The sequence below is a fragment of the Pinus tabuliformis genome, chromosome 8, assembly GCF_031772625.1.
Source record: "Pinus tabuliformis cultivar Carrire ecotype Pingquan chromosome 8, CPIR1, whole genome shotgun sequence".
NCBI lineage: Eukaryota > Viridiplantae > Streptophyta > Pinopsida > Pinales > Pinaceae > Pinus > Pinus tabuliformis.
In genome coordinates, this window is record NC_142294.1 from 966,015,976 (window position 1) to 966,033,124 (window position 17,149).

The 17,149-nt window shown below is 38.4% G+C and overlaps 1 protein-coding gene across 1 annotated transcript in view; it reads right to left on the reverse strand.

The window, feature by feature from the left end:
* Positions 1-1,372: 1,372 nt before the first annotated feature.
* The window catches only part of LOC149238678 (THO complex subunit 5B-like), a 53,348-nt gene continuing 37,571 nt past the window's right edge, over positions 1,373-17,149 (reverse strand). Inside the window, exons 2-3 of the mRNA XM_089369640.1 lie at positions 1,552-1,842; positions 1,373-1,408 (exon numbers count right to left, since the gene is read on the reverse strand). Of these exons, the coding sequence (XP_089225766.1) occupies positions 1,373-1,408; positions 1,552-1,842 (327 nt within the window). The remainder of the gene's footprint in view (positions 1,409-1,551; positions 1,843-17,149) is intronic.

Genomic DNA, 17,149 nt, shown 5'->3' on the forward strand with positions numbered 1-17,149 from the left:
TGACCAATGATGTTCCAAACACAACTTACAAATAAAAAACCAACAACAACAATAACAAGAATTTGTGGGGCAGCCTAATATTTAAGCCTATGGACCTACTATTGCTATACAATCAACGGTAATGTTAAATTCTTAAATAGTAATGTTTAATTCTTGAGGTAATGGTAATGTTAAATTCTTAGATAGTAATGTTTAATTCTTTAAATAATGGTAATGTTAAATTCTTAAATAGTAATGTTTAATTCTTGATGTAATGGTAATGTTAAATTCTCCTCTTTCATTTTCATCCTCTTACTTAAAATTTTAACATTACCATGAATTGACTCAGAATGCTTGAGAGTGATTTTGACTTCATTGGATTTCATATGGAGAAAGTAGAATTTTAAATCTCATTCAAAATCCAATAGACTTAACAGTTTACAGAATTTCAAGATTGGGAGGATTGCAACGTTTCCATTGGATTCTGTTGTGTACAAGAATATAGAACTAGCACTTAATCAAGAGCACCAAGCTCTCTAGAGTCTATATACCTTGGTGTTAGCGGCATTGACTATTGAACTTCTCTATCATGACCTTAGTAAAAATGTACCCATCACTCAAACAAAATCTCGATTTGACATGTGAAGCTTTTTCTATCTTATTTTAATGCTTAAAGGGTGATATTGATGATGAAGATTCCAATATAGGCAATGATTTTGATGATATGTAGGTATTTGTTGTAGCATGATATTTTTTGACACTATAGGCCATCTAGAGCCTCTTTGTTGATGTATTTTTGGTTCAGAAATGTATTACACTAAGTCCTATTTTGGTTATATGCACTCTTATTTGCTATATAAAGGAGTACTTTTGCATATTTGTGTATAAATGGTTTGGATTCATATGGATGCACATGAATATGTACGTTTTTTTTTTTTAAATTTTGAATATTTTGTGTTTTTTGTCAACCGTTTTTTTAGTCCCCTTTTTTTACTGGTTCCCAGATCAGAAGGTTTTCTTGCTATATAAAGGAGTACTTTTGCATATTTGTGTATAAATGGTTTGGATTCATATGGATGCACATGAATATGTATGTTTTTTTTTTAATTTTGAATATTTTGTGATTTTTGTCAACCGTTTTTTTAGTCCCCTTCTTTTACTGGTTCCCAGATCAGAAGGTTTTCTTGTTTGACTACCAGTTTGGTTCTGATAACACTGTTCAACGTTTGTGCCAATTATTTACAATAAATATACATTAACTTCTATTGTGAAACCCATGCCCAAAATACTTTGAAGATATTATTAATTATAAAAGAGATACTTGGAAGTTGATTCTAGATATTTCAAAATGATACCTAGTTGCTAGTTTGAAAGAAAAAAAAAAAAAAAATTGTCAGTAGCTTAACAGGAACAGCAAATTAGCACAATGCTGCATATGAAGGCCAAAATTTTTAAACCTGGAAATATGAAGGCTCAACCTGGCACTGTCATAAAGGGTGCATGTGTATTTGCAATACAGTCCAGCAGCAACCAACTATGGAGAGGGAGAGAGATGGAGACAAAAGATCTTACCTGGAAAAGCTCAAAGTTGAGTCTGTGTAACATTCTCTTGTGTGGGTCTTCCTTCAATAAAGGATCTCCCTTGAGCTCCTCTGGTGCATCCCTGAAAAATTCTTCTTCTGGTACAAGCTCTATATCTGGATATTTTGACTTAAAATCTTTACAAGCCTTAATAGCTTTCAAATAGTGATTTTTCTCATACATCAAATTGTGAAGCTGTAGCGTTGTATGATCCACAGGTATCTTTGCATTTTCGGTTTCAGATTTTATACGATCTTCTTCTTGAAGGATAACACGATTTACCTGTAACCATTAAAAAATGTTCTTTAAAAAGATAACAGGACAGAACAATACTTCAGACAATCGTTTAACTCTGCACATCTCTCTACTAGCCATGATAGAGATAAATATGCCAGAGTAAAAGCCAGCACAGTTACTTATTGGCAAAATACAACACAGCAACAACTATGAAAATTTAAATAGCTTGCTATTTTCTTTACTCTTACATAGGTAGGGAACAAGAAATTGCACTTCAAAGTTGATGCAACATAAAGCATTTTGGCTATCATATTTCAGTTCAATAAGTTATAGATGCTAGCTCATTACACAGTATTAAACACAATTAGCATCATAGTTAATAAGTGCCTTTTTTTAAAGTGATTCCATTAAACACCAGAAGCGATACAATTGCCCTGAATATGTCAGGCACCACAAGCAGCCTGTTTCACAGCCAAAACAGCCCAACTAATCACAAGCACTTTCCTTTGGCTACATTGCCACAACAGGGGTATTCTTCCATCAAAATACCTCAGGACTTACAAATGGCACCAACTACTTATTTGTGCCTCCAGGGAAATTGAACTTTGGTGGGTGGCCTAACACATCACTGAGCTCGCCACTGTACCACAACCCCATTGGCAATAACTCATGCTTTAAGTGCAATATATAAAAAAAAAAAACCGATAAAAATAAAAATAACCATAATAAATCATTGTGGCTACCTAAATGAGGAAAAAAAGCATTTTTAATCAAAAGGGTATATCAGCTCCAGTACAGGTGCCAGGGACACAGTTTGGGTGCTGCAGAAGGTACTTTGGCAAAGGTGGGAAGTACTTTCAAAATTCAGGGTACTCCACCTAGATCAAGAAGCAGAATGAGATCCAGACCTTGGAGTGCAGCTTACTCATGGTTTTATCATCCCCCAGCTCTAGCTCTATCCATCATTATTCCTCCATAATGTATGTGCCCAAAAATGTGAAAATTTCATCTATCACAGCAACTAGAAAATATTTTTCTGATTGTTAATTTATTTGTTGTCTGCTACGGCAATATCAAATAATTCACTCTGATTTTCAAAAATAAATACTGGGGAAGAAAATAGCGCTGGAAACTGGAAAAATACTAGCGCACACACATAAAAATATGACACCATTATTTTTGGATAATAGTCCCCAGAAAAACCCAACTTGGAAAAACCGGTGCAGCAGTGAGGGTTTTAATTATTATGCAGCAGTGAAATCTAAGTACAAACTATGGATGCCCAACAGACAATCCAACAGCAAGAAAATCTGGCCAAAATTATTTAAGAGAATTACCCTTCTTCCACAAGCAACCCCAGCACAACTTTCCTTCAGAAAACTCATTCTCCTGGACCCTCTGCGTCAGCCTAAGTTGCACGAAACATCTGTAAGTTTCCGAAACAGGTATGGCTGGAAACGTGACCCCCCGAAAATGGAAATGTCGGATAAAATGTCATACATATATATATATATATGACATTTTATCCGACGTTTCCATTTTTGTATATATACGTAATTTTTTTACAAATAAGTTAATTATGCATCTTGCAAGAAAAAAAAATGATACACATAAATGACATTTTAGAAGGAAAACTCAGTCTATGTTAATTCGCATAGATGATTACATGATTCAAAATCCAAAATATCCTTTATAAATGAGGTTGTACATCCAAGGTTCAAAAATCAGCCTTTATACACGAGGCTTTACATCCAAAATCAACCTTTATACATGGCTATGTATGCTGGAAATGAAATATAACATGTGCTAATGACAAATGCAATTACATATCTTATAATCCCAATCTTCATCTTCATTAACAAAAATAGAACAAGTTGTTTTTATCAGAAGTAGAGTGTGGATTGATTAGAGATAAATTAGTTTGTGGAGCGATTAGCGATAAAATTGAGTGTTATATTAAATTTATTTTGGCCATAGAAGGGCCCCACAACCTTCTTGGGTGCTTGAGTGAGCCTGCAAAAGCAAAAAAGTCACAAAAACAAGGCAAAATTGGGTGGAAAACGGGCAGATTTGGGCCAAAACGCCCCCGAAATGTTTCGGCGGCATTCCAATGGTGTTTCCAAATCAAAAAATGCCACCAAGGCGTTTCCTTCCGCGTTCCAAGGCGTTTCCTTTCGCGTTTCAGTCACGTTTCGGTGGCATTTCAGCATTTCAAGGAGTTTCAGGTACGAGTACGCCACCCTGAGGGGTCGTTTCCTGTAACATAGGCGTCAACCTTTACAAAGTGCTTGCACAAGCCCTATGATGTCTAGCCTCTAAACTGCCTCTGATGAATTCGTTATGCCTGTCTCTGCTAAGGAAATCGCTTCTCCGACACTCTAGATCATCTGCTTGGCCTTTGGAACTGAAAAAGATTTTTCCTCCAGCTAAATCAAGTTGCTATTCTGAAGCAACTATGTAGTCCTCTACGCTGCCTCACTGGGAATAACTCGGCCTCCTTGTTGTTGCCTCACTAAATCTGGAAAACTTCCTCTGGATCACTGTCTCTGCTTCGATCTCTGGCTCTCCGACAACTTTTATTGCTCTATAGAAATCAATCTGCCAAGGAAATCGAACTGTTGAAGTGTGTTCTCCATCACCACATAGATCCCTTCTTATATCTTCTTGTTAGGACTCCAAAGGCCAAGATTAAATCTTAATTGATGGCTCAAATTATTTATGGATCGCTCCGTGTGAGTTTCTAGATAATTCGCACCTTGACTTAATTAATTATGATTAATTAACCATTTTTCTTAAGTTTAGACTTAGAAAACATTAAAAAATAGGTTAATAATCTAATGAAGCCATTATTAGGTGGAATTCCTAGAAAATATTTCTGGGTTTTGGAGATCTCATGTATTCTAGCCTCTCCACCAAATTTCGCGGCTAGAACACATCTAATGCTACAGAAACTAACACTCCCTCTTAGCGAAGAATGTGTTCTCTCTAGTGCTGCACATCCTGCCACAACACACTGTCTCTGTATCACCTCTTGTCACACTGTTGATGTCGTTGTTGCCCACCAACTACTACGCAACTCTGATGCTGCATCTGTGTTGCTGCTGACACTACCATATTGTTGCCAACACTGCATCTGCACTTCAACTCCCTCTCATTTGTTGTTGCTGCAACTGCAACAACTGCAACTGACAAGCATCCAAAATATTGAATCATCTATGTTCAATATGATGCATTTGTCTCCTAAGTCCTGACTGCTACTAGCCTTTGCATTGTCACTGAAGAATCTGCGTTGTGATGCTAACTTTGCACTAAGCCACCTGCTCTGCTGTCAACACTGCACTGCGCTCCTCAACATCTGATTGCTACTAGTCTGCAATTGTCACTCTAGTACTAACTGCATCAACTGCCACTAATCCATCCTGCTACTAAATACTATGGGCCCCCCCATAGCTAGTTAATGATCCATGAGGTGAACTCCTCAAGGACCCTGCCTAATATTTGTAGCTCTCTGGGGCTACAGCACCATATCACCCCACCTCACTCCTGGAGGTATATTTACGAACATCGCAAATCTTCCTCCAACCTGGAGGATAGCCTATCTATCTCAGCATGTGTCGCCACCTTGTCCTGCTTCTCGTGTTTGTCCTTCTTCCTGAGAGGACATTGGGTATTGTAGTCACCAAACTCACCACACCTGAACACTTGGCCTTAGATAAGTCCTCCTTTTTCTTCTTTTGCTCCCCCTGCCCCTGACTGGGACCCTTACATGCAAGGGCCACATTCTCCTCCTTCACACTCTTCGATCCGCTATTGTTGTTGTCGTTGATGGAGCTCTTTAACGAAGCTCGCCTCAACTCCTCCTGCTACAAATCAGTCCACATCCTGTCCCATCTTTGCAAAGTGTCTCTGCCCAATATACTTTAGACAAACACTTGACAATCCTCCGAGACACTGTTTAGTGCCAATCGCACTAGCTCTGAGGGTTGAGGTGTTGCTCCAACAGTTGCAAGCTGATCTCGGACCTCCTGAATCTTGGTGAGGAAGGGATCTATGCCTTCTCTCTTCTGCATCCTTATGCATCTTAGTTTTTCTTCCAAGAATATCTTTCGTTGCTCGGAAGTACCTTGATATAGTGTGGAGAGAGCTACCCACATCTCTCTAGTTGTACCTTTATTTGCCAAATGTGAGACTATATGATCTTGGCCACCATCCAAGACCAACTAATTCGCCCTTTCCATCTCCTTCCTGTATTCCTTGAGCTGATATACATCTTGGGGAACTACCACCACATTATCTATGTAGGCTTTCAGACCATATTCATATAGAAGGAAGGACATTCTAGCCTTCCAGATGACATAGTTGGAAGCTCCATCCAACCTATCCTAATCTCCAAAGCCCTATTGTGGCCATTTCTGATCAAGTCGAAAACTCCCTCTTTCCCTCTACTTAGTTGTTGCTCTGCTACTCGCACTCCCTTCTGGAATGTGCAGATTTGCTAGCTGCTATTGCAAATCTACTTGGAAAAATCGAACATATGAAACTCGAAGTTCACTGAGAGTAGTTTTCCCTCTGTTGTGTGTGTTTTTCTCTTCCACCCAACGTTAGTTCTGCTGCTGCAAAACCCTCTGCATTCAACCAAGGAATCTACTCAGTGAAAATCTGAGTTGTAGTTGCTCCCTCTAACTGCTGGAATCACTAACCCAAGCAACTCGACTTTTCTACAACCCTGCAACTGAAAATCGAATTCCTGCCCCGGCAATTCGACCTGCCTGACTAAGCACTACGCTGCCTTTAAGAATTTCAACCTGTTTCTCCCTCTGAGCAGCGAAATTCTTTCCTCCACTTTTGAGCTTCTCGGTTGATCACTCACGCTTTGATACAGCAACTGGAAATTGTTTTTCTAATTGTTAATTTATTTAACAATTTATTTGTTGTCTGCTACGACAAATATCAAATAATTCACACTGTGAATTTCACAAATAAATATTGCGGAAGAAAATAGCGTTGGAAACTGAGAAAATACTAACACACATAAAAATATGACACTGTTATTTTTGGACAATTGTCCCCAAAAAAACCCCAACTTGGGAAAATCAGTACAGTAGTGAGGGTTTAATTATTATGCAGTAGTTAAAATTTGAGTACAATCTATGGATGCCCAACTGGCAATCCAAACAACAAGAAAATCTAGCCAAAAATATTTAAGGGAATTACCCTTCTTCCACAAGCAACCCCAACACCATTGTCCTTCAGAAACCTCGTCCTCCTGGACCCTATGCAGCGGCCTCCGTGCAGTGCTTCCGTAAGCCTTATGACGTCTAGCCTCTGAACTGCCTGTGATGAAGTCGTTCTGCCTGTCTCTGATGGGAAATCGCTTCTCCGACACTCTGGAACCTCTGCCCGACCTCTGGAACTAAAAACGATTTCTTCTCCAGCTAAATCAAGTTGTTCTTCTGAAGCGACTGTGTATTCCTTTGCGCTGCCTCACTGGGAATAACTCGGCCTTCTTGTTGCTGCATTTCTAGATCTGGAAAACTTCTTTTGGATCACTGTCTCTGCCCCTCACTGTCTCTACTTTGATCTCTAGCTTCTCTTTTAACCGTGGTTGCTCTCTAGAAATCAAACTGCTCAAGTGTGTTCTCCATCACCACATCGATCCCTTCTTATATCTTCTTGTTGGGACTCCAACGGGCAAGATTAAATCTTAACGATGGCTCAGATCATTTCTGGATTGATCTGTGTGAGTTTCTAGATAATTCACACCTTGACTTAATTAATTCTAATTAATTAACCATTTTTCCTAACTTCAAACTTAGGAAACATTTAAAAATAGGTTAATAATCTAATTAAGTCATCTTTAGGTGGAATTTTCATAAACGATTTATGGGTTTTGAAGATTTCATGTATTCTAGCCTCTCCACCAAATTTCATGGCTAGAACACATCCGATGCTACAAAAACTAACAAAAAAATCACTCAATAAGCCTCATGATCATGGCCCATCATGGACAGTTAAATATAGGTCTTATGTCTATGTGATGATTCATCAAATTTGGTAGGCAAATGACTGCCCCCTCTGCAGCTCTGTCAATCAAAGGTCTGTCCTCTCTGCAGCTCTGTCAATCATCACTCTGCCACCTCAGACTGAAGCCTTTCTGTGGCTGATTATCATCTAATCTGCTCTTTTCTCCTCTGCTTTTGTTTTGCTCTTGTTAACTTATCCATCCATGGTTATTGTGGTATCCAATTTTGTTTTGCTCTTATTAGCTTATTCATGCAAGGTCACTGAGGTGTCCAATTTGGGCTTCCATTTCTGGTCTATCCTCTACTCATTGATGTTTGTTTTGTGGACTTATCTCCCCTCCTCCATGGATGGTTGCATTCTCATTCTCAACTGGTAAAACCCAGATCTGCAAGAAGAGAGAGGAAAGGATAGGCCCCCACTCCCCCAGCCTATGTCACAATGTTCACCGAACTTCAACCTTGAGGTTTGAAATTCGACGAGCCTAAAAATCATTTTGAGATTCAGCGAACCTCATTGAACATCATGGCCATTTACCAAGTCCATAGCTCAAGTTCATCACCTTATGTCACAACCAATGTTGCAAACATCGGCATCGGGATAAAATCGGCAGGGGTCCGAAAAACCAAAAAATCATACAAGTTGAGAAAATATTAGTAAAAATCAATGAACATCAGCAAAATTAAGACACCATCAAAACATCGGTAAAAATCGGCAAACATCAGCTAGGCCAAAAAATCACAATTTCAATGATAAAACTGCGATGTTCGCAACATTGGTCACAACTAAAGCTTCTAATCTATCCTTGCAGTTTCCAAGTTCATGATAGCATCTTTTATGTTTAATAATGTTGATCTCTTACTATTTTATGTATATTTCATTTTAGAGTTATATATAGAGAAAATGAATATGGACAAACCTAATGGAAAACCTCATCAGAAAATTCAGACTTTGAACAGTAATTGTTGAACCTGAACTCAAACCCTAAACATGTGACTTAGCCCCCAGCCAAAGGAGAAGAAAGTCACGGGCTTGTGTGGCACCCCCCAAAAATGTAGTGTTTGCCTAACCTTGGTCAGAGAAAATGAAATAGACAAAGATGTGGAAGAGGTCTTTGAGAAGGCTGTTCCCCCCATGTGCAGCCCACAACAAGCTCATGCATTCATCTTTCAAGCAAGGTCACTCAGAAAAGGCATTCAAAGAGGTTGTTCGTATTGATGAAGAGGCATGGCTTGCAGCAAATAACAAGAACTGGAAGACAGCACCCCTTTGAGCTTTCCTATATAGGACCCCATGAATACCCGGGGCAGGCAAGCCCTCTTAAAAAACACACATAAAATGATGTGGCATGTCAGAGCATTTGTAGTCTACAATCTGGATGAGCAAAAGAAGTTTAAACTTTAGGGAGCCTGTGACAGATATGCTAGTTTATCTGGAAAGCACCCCCAGTCCCCTCTCCAAGGAGCACCCCAGTCCCCTCTCCAAGGAGCTCTGCAGGTAAAACAGGGAACTCAATCAGGTAAACCATAAAAGTCCTTTTGGCTTAGGTGGTGCAAAGCAACGAAGGAAAAAGCAATCAAGATAAAGATCAAGCTGAAGAGCTGTATGGCAGTCCTTTCTACACCCCCTTTAGGCCAAGCTACTATGATAGGCATGCTAAAGTTACTGGTTATCTACTGCACCTGTAATATGGCCTACATACTTTTATTTACCTGAATCTAATCTCTAATAACTCTTCAGCTATACATAGTTTATAGAATTTACTTATTTTCGCATCCATGTAGCCTTACAGATTGATGGTCTTGTGATTATGCCTATGCTCTATCCTCTTGAGCATTTTGTACACTACTGTATTACCCCCCTTTTAAATGTATAAAAAATGCTTCTCACTGATTTTAAAAACAAAGGGCATATTATATTTAAATTTAGGATCAACCATATTCAAATTGAACAATCTAAGGTTTGACAATATGGACTATTTTAGTACCCTTGCTCTCAGATCCAGTTTAATAGTATCAATTCTTGCACCTGCTGGTTCAGAAGTTTTCTGTTTACAACGAGGCAGGTAACTAACTCCATTAGTCCATCTTCAACTCTAATCATTGCTAAAGCATCGATTTTCTTACATTGCCTTCTTCAGAAGCATTCAGCCTGTTGACCACTCTCTGTCAACTACCCTATAGCAGTACACATTTTTCCAAATGAATCTCATCATGTTCGAGCAGTCAGATATCCAGAATTCATCATCGTCATCATTCATCAGTTTATCAAAGCTGTAACCCCAAATTCTGCAGCCCGGTGGGCCATTGTAAAAATAATTCTAGTATGTCTATAAAGCCATGTATAACACCTAATTAAGCTTAAGAATTGTTGCTAAAGAGTTTCATCCTAGGGAGTTTTTTAACCTCGTTAATTATTTTGTGTTTCTAAACACAAAATAATTAATAGAGTTTTTATCTCAAATATACCCCAAAGCTAGGGTGGAGCTCGACGGTGATGTCTTAATGTAGCAATTTATAGGGTAAGTTGCTTACTTAGATTGAACACCAAAGGACAACGCTCACAAACAGATCACAGATCAGTACACCAGTATTCTTAACGTAGTTAAAACCCTCAAAAAGGCTAACAATCCACGGCCTAAGCCAACGCGGCCACTTTAGGCAATATTTTTAATAAAAAGAAAGAAAATTTACACAGTTTCTCTCATAAACAGTCACAGACAAATGACCCTCCATGCTCTTTAAATAGAGATCATGGACCAATCAGGTGTTAAGCCACTGATCAAAAATCGGTAATACCAAAGAGAGAATGAACCATCAGATCACTTCATGTCTAGAACATATCGTGACCTTTCGGATTGTAAGTTACAAAAAGCACATACTAAAGAAACACACTTTAACTAACTATACATTAGACCAAGTTATACTTAATTATTTCCTATGTGTCGGGATATCCTAACATCCCCCTTAAGAACAACTTGTGATAGGATTGAAGGATGTATAAAGATGACACAATAGGAGAAGGAAAGAGGCATTAGAGTCTATCCCCCCGTAATGACAACTTTCTGAACTCCAACCATAAATCGAAGTTTAGTAAAACTTCGCCTCTGTGAGAGCCTTTGTAAAGATGTCTGCAACTTGATCATCGATGAACAATATTGCACTTCAATAACATGGTCATAAATGATCTTTCTGATGAAGTGCATGTGTAGTTCAATGTGTTTGTTGCGCTGATGTTGGACTGGGTCTTTGCATAGTTGAATGGCACTTTGATTATCACACCAAAGTGTAGTCGGATGCTACTGCTGAAAACCAAACTCTGACAGAATCTGACAAAGCCACAGGGCTTCCTTACTAGCTTCAACGACGCCACGATACTCTGCTTCTGCTGAAGAAAGAGAAACGGCACTTTGTTTCTTGCAAGCCCATGTAAAAGGTCCAGAACCAAGAGTGAAGACATAACCTGCAGTAGACTTTCGATCATCAGGGTCACCAGCCCAATCAGAATCAGTGAAACCAACCAACAGAGGAGATGCTCTTGCACTGTAATGAATCCCAAACTGAATTGTACCTCGAACATAACAAAGTATTCTTTTAGCTGCTTTCCAATGACTTTCATGTGGTTTGTGCATAAATCAGCAACAAGGCCAACAGCAAAGGAAAGGTCAGGACACGTATGGGTCAAGTACAAAAGTTTTCCAACAAGTTGACGGTATAAGGTAGCATCAACTTCAGGGGAAAGTACAAGTGACTGAAAGTTTGACTCCAAACTGAAAGGGAGAAGGGGTTGGCTTCCAATCTTCCATGTGAAAGTGGCGTAGAAGCAGTGTTTTAAAAACGGTCGAGCCGACTCCGACTCCGACTTGGCCGAGCCAGACTGAGCCAATGCCTGGTCGGGTCAGCTCGGTGGCCAAAACGAAACAGCTGGTCGAGTTGTTACCGAGCCGGCCGAGCCAGTGATCGACTCGCCCGGCTCGGTAACAACTCAGTCGGCTCGATAACCGGCCGGCTCGGCTCTTTGAAAAAATCTTGAAGCACATTTGTCAAAAGTTGTTCTGCCTCCTACACATCAATGGTTGGGTTGTTGTTTATTGCATATTTATAGCCCTAAAGTAATCTATCACTGTGAGAAAGTTTTGAAAATTACAAGGCCGGAGGATGGTTATCCTAGTTGCATGAATTAGAAAATCGAAACAATGCATTGAGCCATACAATGTTTTTAAAAAGGTAAACGTTCTAGCAATGGACTAACAGATACATATTTACCTCTGATTATTCTGGAGCTTGACTAGAATTAAATCAAGGGTTTTGAGACTTCATTAGGGGCAGATTTCTTCAAATCACCTCCAGCAATCTAGGTAGAGCATGAGACAGGTCGTCTTGTAGAAAAGGCACAAATTTGAAGACATATGTTGATCAGTTCATTGGCTTATCATTTGGGAAGCTATGATTGGTTGCAGAGAATTGGTATTATTGTCATTGTAGTCTAGTGATTGTCCTTGGGCTGAGGCAGAACAGAATCCTGGCATTGGTGGCTAAGTATGAACTTTGTATTGGACAGTGCACTGGGTGCCATTTTGATATAACGGATATATTCATTAGCCTACTTTGATCATATGTTGTCTTCTCTCTATATTCTAAAGCTTTGTGTTTGGAAACATACATGAAAATCTTTAAAATTATTTTTTGTTATAAAAAACTAAATATTTAATGTATTTTTTACAATGGTCGAGTCGTTGAAATCAAACCAGTCGAGTCAATATAGAGTCAGAGTCGAAGTCGGAGCCAACCCTCTGCCGTTTCCGAACCGGAGTCGGAGTTTTAAAACATTGCGTAGAGATCACAAGCATACTTGGACTAAGAAATGGAAATACCTTCTTTGGATTGCAAGACTTGAAAACCAAGAAAATAATGCAAGTGTCCTAAGTCTGTCATTTCAAACTTCTTTTTAAGGCTAGACTTCACATGGTTTATAAGGTTGGGATCACTACCAATAAGGATAAGATCATCAACATAAAGAACAAGAATGAAAAGGGACTTACCCACTTTCTTGGTGTAACAGTATTGTCAGAATGACACCTAGAAAAGCCAGTATCTAAAAGAAAGCTATCCAATTTTGGCATACCCAGCTCGAGGGGATTGTTTGAGCCCATAAAGGGATTTCTTAAGCCGACATACAAGGCTAGTGTCTTTTTGTATAAAGCCAAAAGCTTGTTCATATAGATTTCTTCATGCAAGTTCCCATGCAAGAAGGCAGCTTTAACATCTATCTGATGGACTTCCCATTTGAAAGAGGTAGCAAGGGAAAGAACAAGGCGGATAGAGTTCATTTTGGCAACAAGGGAGAAGGTTTCAGTATAGTCAATGCCTTCAACTTGTGAAAAACCCTTAGCAACAAAACGAGCTTTATTTTTATCAACTTTTCCATCTAGTCCAAACTTGGTTCTGTAAACCCATTTGCATCTAACAGGTTTTCGTCCCTTGGGAAGAGGAACAAGGTCCCATGTATCATTTGCCAATAATGAACGATATTCTTCATCATAGTTGCGTCCCAATCTAGATGACCTGAAGCTTCGAAAAAGGTGTCAGGATGATAATTCGCTGAAACTTGAACCAGTAAAGAAGAGGCTCTATCGAACTGAGAACGTGTACGACGTTGATCTGTAGGATCACCTGCAAGAGCACTTGCTGCATCCCGAGTAGCGCGGACCCATTTTAGAAGCTGAGGAGCTGAAGGAAGATCCCGAGAAAGTGGGGGAGGATTGTCATCCTCGTTGTCATCATCTGAAGAGAATATTTTCAGAAGTTGAAGAGATAGAGAGAGGAAGCACATCCGCCGAACTAGGCTTGTAGGCCGATATATTTTCATCAAACTTTACATCTCTTCTAATGATAATATTTTTGGAGTTAGGTTGAAAAAGTCTATATCCTTTGACATCTTCAGAATATCCAACAAAAATACACTTTTCACTCTTAAGTTCTAAGGCTTTATGTTTCTCATCTGGAATATGGGCCCATGCTTCACTTCCAAAAACATGAAAGTGACTCACATCTAGTTTAATTGAGCTCCATGCTTCTTCTGGAGTGATGTTCTTTAAAATCTTAGTAGGAGTGCAATTTACTATGTAATTTGCATAGTTAATTGCTTCTGCCCAAAAATTAAGACTAAGCCCTTTAGATTGAAGCATACAATTAGCCATTTCCTTTAAGGTGTGATTCTTCCTTTCAACTACACCATTTTGTTGTGGAGTATATGGAACAGTATGTTGCAATTGAATTCCATGCTCAGTGCAAAAGTTGATAAATTTGTTGTTAACATATTCTCCGCCATTATCAAATCTTAGCTTAAGAATTTGATGTCCATATTGTTTCTCGACAAAGGCCTTAAAGGCCAAGAACATGTTAAAGACTTCACCCTTGAGTTTTAAGAAGTATACCCAAGTGCGTTTGGAGAAATCATCAATGAAAGTTAAGAAATAATTGTAGCCAGAGCATGAAACAACTGGAAGTGGACCACATAAATCACTATGCACAAGCTGTAAAGGGGTTGAGGCGTGCCAAGAGGCATATTTTTCAAAACTATCCCGATGATGTTTTTCGAATACACATCTGGAACAAACACCATCTCTGCAAGATACCATAGGAAGACTTGTCACCATATTTTCTTTACATAGATTTTGAAGAGAACGATAGTTTAAGTGACCAAATCACTCATGCCAAAGTTTGCTCACTTCATCATTATGAGCAACAAATACCGAGGGAAGAGTTGATGACCCAAAGTTGTCAAACTTATACAACCTTGTGGAATCATCAGCAATGTCAGTAGCTAAATTCTATCTAGGATCTCTTAGGTCCTTAATTACAACTTCATGAGGTGAAAATTCAATGGTTTTACCTTCACTTGAATGAGTTATCTAATATACAAATATAAGGTTGCAGGATAAGGTAGGAACACATAATACATCATTAAATTGACCATTGTCTAGATAAATAGTTCCAGACCCTTCAACACTAGGAGATATATCATCACCAACATATATATTTTTGGTGATACAATCATTTAAAGAAGAAAACATGGCTTTGTTTTTGGCCATGTGATAAGAAGCACCAGAATCAATGAGCCACTCATGAGAATGAGAAGAAGAAGATACATTTAGTGCATAACCAAACCGAGATGCTTGACAACCACATGCAGAAAGTGTTATTCCTAAAGATGAAGTTGAGGTTGAAGAGTGCTCCAAATGAATGTTATGCTTCTTCATTGTTGCTTCCAAAGCTTCCATGTTCTTAAAGCATTTGGATTCTAAGTGGCCATCACGATTACAAAAATTGCAATGTCTTTCAGTCTTCTTCCTTTCGTTTTTATTTGCCTTATCATTTTGTTGAGTTGATTTTTCATTTTGAGACTGAAATTGCTTTGGACCCTTGTTTGGTTTAGGACCATTCTTTTTAGGATGTCGCTTCTTAGGATTCTTTGAACTTGGTTGTTGCTGGGCTGGTAAATCTTTCTTAGAATAGTTTTCAGTATTAATAAGACCGAGATGTAAGAGTTTTTCTTTTTCTCTTATTAAATAATCACGAAAGGCATCAAAAGAGGGGAACTTGTAGTCTTTTCCTTGAGAAATAAAAGCTTCTCTAGTGGAATGGAAGGTGGAAACAAACACAGAGTAGGTTGGTCCTAACTTAGTAAGAATAGAATAGATAAAGCTACCACCTTCCTTCTTAACCTCAACACCTTCCAAGTGAACTCTAAGGGTCTTGAACTTGGACAAAAAATCTTCAATGAAAGAAAAATTATTGGGGTCCAAAATAAGCAACTCATATTCGAGTTCATGGGCTCTAATTTCGTTTTTAATTCCAAAAACAGTACTGATTTTTTTCATTGCTTCATCGGAGGTATCAATTCGTGAGATATGGAATCTAAGGTTTGGAGAAATAGACATCCCTATCAACCCACGTGCTTGATCTTGCTTATTTTCCCATTTGGCTAGCTTATCTTCATCTTTAGGTTTAGACTCTTGGCTTGAGGCTATTCTATAAAGACTTTTACTTCTAAGTAAACCCACCATGTAGGATAGCCATTGGACGTAGTTGGTGTTGTTAAGAATAACTAGGCATGGACTTTCCATTTTAAAAGAAACTGAAGTTGTAGATGCTGAGGAAGTATTCCAATGGAAATATCTCGAAAAATGAGGCCAATTCAAAAAAAATGGCTCTGAAAACAGCTTTCGGATGAAGAAGTTATGCATTTTTGAATAAAAGTTGTCGAAGATGCCAAGGAACCACGTGAATGTTTGGAAGTTGATGATAATGTTGTATTTAAAAAAAATCTCCCCCTCTCCAAACTTAATCTAAATAACTCACCTTTAAAAAATTATTACTTTATGTGACCCACTTTTATAAATAAGTGAGTCACTTTTACAATGGTACTTTATGAACTATCCACTAAATTGTAACTTAAATATAAGATAAAGTGACTTTGGAATTATCAATGACTCACTTTTTATAATGGGTGAGAAACTTTTACATAAAGTAACTTTAAAACATAAGTTACATGTGCATTTTGAAAAAGCAACTCAAAAAAGAGAAAGACTTGAACCCAAGACCTCCATTGTCATAAAGTAACTTTAGACCAAGTGAGCTAGTTAAAAAATTTAGTAGTTGTTGGAAAGGAGGAAGGGGTTTTTTTTTTGCTCAACAAAGCTTTGGGATGTATGCTTGCTTGAAAAAACCTTTTTTGCCTACAAAACAGAAACACAACCACACAAACCAAACAAACAAGCAAGAGTATCCAAGACTTATGGCTTAAAGTTAGATTGGGGTTAGTCCCCCGAAAACTAAATATTTTCCTCAATGTTTTGGATTTTCCGAGATCACACTAAGTGTGCTTGCTTGAAAAACATCTTTTTGCCTACAAAACAGAAAAACAACCGCACAAACCAAACAAACAAGCAAAAGTATCAAAGCCTTATGGCTTAAAGTTAAATTGGGGTTAGTCCCTCGAAAACTAGATATTTTCCTCGATGTTTTGGATTTTCCGAGATCACAATAAGGCGCAGCGGAAAAGAGCATACGCATGAGAAAAATCATTTCTTTCTATTTCTAGTTTGCCAAGATCGCACAGAATCGCGGGGCAAAGAGCATACATAGAAACGAAAGGTATAGATCCAAATCTTAAAAATGATGTAGCTAGCGCTACAGAAACCTTTTTGCATAAAACGAAAAGGGTTCCTCACTGGAACAAGATGCTACTAACACAATAGAGCAGTCCTCTCGGACTGAAAGCAGTCAGAAACAGTAGATCTAAGAAACGATAGTCGGATGCAGTTGTA